The sequence below is a fragment of the Myotis davidii genome, unplaced genomic scaffold (genome assembly GCF_000327345.1).
Source record: "Myotis davidii unplaced genomic scaffold, ASM32734v1 scaffold972, whole genome shotgun sequence".
NCBI classification, from domain to species: domain Eukaryota; kingdom Metazoa; phylum Chordata; class Mammalia; order Chiroptera; family Vespertilionidae; genus Myotis; species Myotis davidii.
Window position 1 is genome coordinate 108,217 of NW_006283637.1, and position 3,433 is coordinate 111,649.

At 51.6% G+C, this 3,433-nt stretch overlaps 1 protein-coding gene across 1 annotated transcript in view; it reads right to left on the reverse strand.

Moving 5' to 3' along the window:
• Nucleotides 1–413: 413 nt before the first annotated feature.
• The window catches only part of LOC102768279 (actin-like protein 9), a 23,592-nt gene continuing 20,572 nt past the window's right edge, over nt 414–3,433 (reverse strand). Inside the window, 3 exon segments of the mRNA XM_015565668.1 lie at nt 414–569; nt 571–1,457; nt 1,460–1,531. Of these exon segments, the coding sequence (XP_015421154.1) occupies nt 414–569; nt 571–1,457; nt 1,460–1,531 (1,115 nt within the window).

The following is a 3,433-nucleotide window of genomic DNA, read 5'->3' on the forward strand; positions in this document are numbered from 1 at the left end:
AGGGTGGACCCAGGGGCTGCAGCACTCATGGAAAGATTCTGGGAATGGGGTTTGAGCGTTCTGGTGCAAGTTCTTGGAGAGGAACTGGTTATGGAAGTGGGTTTGGGGATCTTCGATGAACATACCAATGGTGTGAATTGGGGGAGGGGGGACTTAAAGCCCAAGGGAATCTTGAGGGACTATATAAAAACCAGCAGTTCCTGGGGGTGGGAGATTAAGGCATCCATATCTTGGGAGTGCATTTGGGTGGGGAACTAAACCGAGAGTGCCCTGTGGTGCGCTAATCATGAGAAACGGGTTTGGGTCAGCGTCTGGGTGGGCCCAGGAGTGCACCAGACCGACCCTGGGGAAAGGCAGGGCAGAGCTGGCTGGGTAACAAAGCTTTACTGCCCCTCCCCAAGCCCCTGCCACACTCAGTAGCATTTGCGGTACACGATGTGGGGCCCCTGCTCCTCGTATTGCTCCCTCAGGACCCAGCAGGACTGGAAGGCCGGCAGAGAGGCAAGGATGGAGCCCCCGATCCACACCGAGAAGTTCCGGGAGGGCTGGGCGGCCGCCACCACCACGCGCGCTTCCGGCCCGCACCTCCGGGGCCACCTTGCTAAGACTCCGTTCGGCCATGGTGGGAACGCCCACGGGCGACAGCCCGGGCATCTCCGGGGGGCTGAACAGCAGCTCTGGACACTGGAACAGCTCCTTACCCAGCGTGACCGTCCGGCCGTCGGGCAGCTGCAGGCCCCGCCGGCACTCTTGCTCGGGCTGGGCCTGTGCCTTCTGGAAGTCGGGGGCCACGTAGCAATAGCTGTGCTTGATCTTCTCCACCACGTCCAGGTCCTGCTGCCCCAGCCGCAAGCTGGAGCCCAGCAGCATCTCCGCCAGGAAGGTAGTCAGGTGGGTGCCCGCCAGGTCCAGGCGCTCGGTGGCGTGGGGCAGGTGGTAGCCCTGGAAGACGGGCACCGTGGAGGTGACTCCGTGGCCCATGTCCACCACCAGCCCGCTGACCCGCCCGTGGGCGTAGACAGACAGCACGGGCTGCGAAGCCACGTACATGGCGGGGGAGCGCATCGACTCAAAGGCCACCTCCACCAGCTTCTCGCGGTTGGTGGAGGGGCTGAAGGGCTGGTCGGAGAACAGCAGCGGGTGGTCCTGGGTGGCGATGCCCAGGTCGTGCTCCAGCAGGTGGCGCCAGATGAACTCCGCCGCCAGCCAGTCCACCAGGATGCCGTTCCTTACGGGCTTGGCCAGCGTCAGCTCTGGGCGCGCGAGGGCGGCCTGGCCAATGAAAGTCTCCAGCACCATCTGGCCCGCGGTGGCTGGCTTCTTGGGCTGGCAGCCCACGATGGTGGCCACGGTGTAGGTGGGCCGGGCCTGCCCCGCGAAGCCCACCTTACAGGTGCCGGTGCCCATGTCGATGACCACCGCGCTGGTCTTTGGTGGCAACCTGTTGCCCACCATGCTGGGGTGTCCTGCTGTAGGGTCTTGTTCACCAGGATTGAGTTGGGGGTCACCCCTGGCCTGGGGGCCTCCGGGGCTCAGAGAGGTTGGGGTGATTTGTATCCATAGTTTCAGGTGGGTGGGTGGGCTGTTGGGCAAGGCTGACCGCTTTCCTCTGGGGTGTGGGGGAAAAGGTTGAGGTTGGGCCAGGGCCAGGCACAGGCAGAGACAGGGAGAGGGGGCTGGTCTATGACATCAGCCAGCCTTCTGTCCCCGTCAGAAGACTTCACAATGCAGGGCTAGGGGTGGGGTCCTTCCCTGCCCCCAGAAAGCTCTGGGGGCCTTGGCACTTAAATAGTAGGGGGCTGATAGCTTTCAGAGGTCTTAGCACAATACAATCAATAGGACTGATGATCAGGCAATCAGATCAGCCTAATGAGTTCAAATTAATCCAGTGTTACCTGATTCTGGCCTGATTCACTAATTCAGTAGTGGTTTAATAATAATGATATGCATGTTCTATCATCTTCTCTTCATTTATTGGCTAGAGTATTATATATATATATATAAATTTCAGAGAGGAAGGGAGATAGAAACATCAATGATAAGAGAGAATCATTGACTGGCTGCCTCCGCCCCACACTGGGCACTGAGACCGCAACCCAGGCATGTGCCCTGACTGGGAATCCAACCATGACCTCCTGGTTCATAGGTAGATGCTCAACCACTGAGCAACACTGGCCAGGCTAGAGTAATTATTATTTATACATCTTGTGTATCATTGCACAGTAAAGAAAATGTGAGTTTTAACACAACCTTCCCTGAAAAAGTTTCCCTAACATATTAAAGTAATAACAGATTACATCAATGGGAAATTCACCAAAAAGCCTTGACCTTTAGTTTTTGATTTTGATCTAATTTATAAATTCTTTTTTAAGATTTTTTAAATTGATTTTTTTTTATTTTTCTTTTTTTAGAGAGAGAGAGAAAGGGAGAGGGAGATAAATATTATCAATCAAACATAATTAATCTGCTGCGTCCTGCATGCCTCGTGCCCCCGTTAGAGGGCTGAACCTACAACCTAGGAATGTACCCTGACCAGGAATGCAAGCTGGAGCATTGGAGTAGGATCACTGGTCAAAAGGCAGTTCCATTTTTAACTTAATGAGGAAACACCATACAGTGTTCCACAGTGGCTGCAACTTTCTGCATTCCCACCAACAGTGCGTGAGGGTTTCCTTTTCTCCACAATCTCCTCAGCACTTATTTGTTGATTTATTGATGGTAGCCATTCTGACAGGTGTGATGTGATACCTCATTGTCATTTTAATTTGCATCTCTGATGATTAGGGATGTTGAGCATTTTTTTCATATCTCTATTGGCTAGCTGTATGTCCTCTTTAAAGAAGTGTGTATTTAGGTCCATTACCCATTTTTTAATTGGATTGTTTGTCTTCCTGCTGTTGAATTGTATGAGTTCTTCATATTATTTTGGAAATGAAGGCTTTATCAGATGTATCATTGGCAAATAGATTCTCCCATACAGTGGGCTCCCTTTTCATTTTGTTGATGGTTTTTTTTTGCTATGCAGAGCTTTTTAGTTTGATGTGGTCCTATTAGTTTATTCCTTTGTTTCCCTTGTCTAGGAGATGTATCAGCAAGAATATTGCTATGAGAGGTATCTGAGATTATATTGCCTGTTTTTTCCTAGGACTTTTATGGTTTTGCAACTTACATTTAAGTCTTTTATCTCTTTTGAGTTTATTCTGTGTATGGTGTAAGCTGGTGGTCTAGTTTCGTTTTTTTGCATGTATCTGTCCAATTTTCCCAACACCGTTTATTGAAGAGACTGTCTTTACTTCATTGTATGCTCTTGTCTCCCGGGGTCCAGCCTCAGGGGTCCAGGGGTTCCCAAAGGTGTGGACAGAGTCCTCGAAGAATGTTTTACACGGAGACAGCGTTCAGAACTCTCTAGCTCTCTTTAGTCTCTGTGCCTATT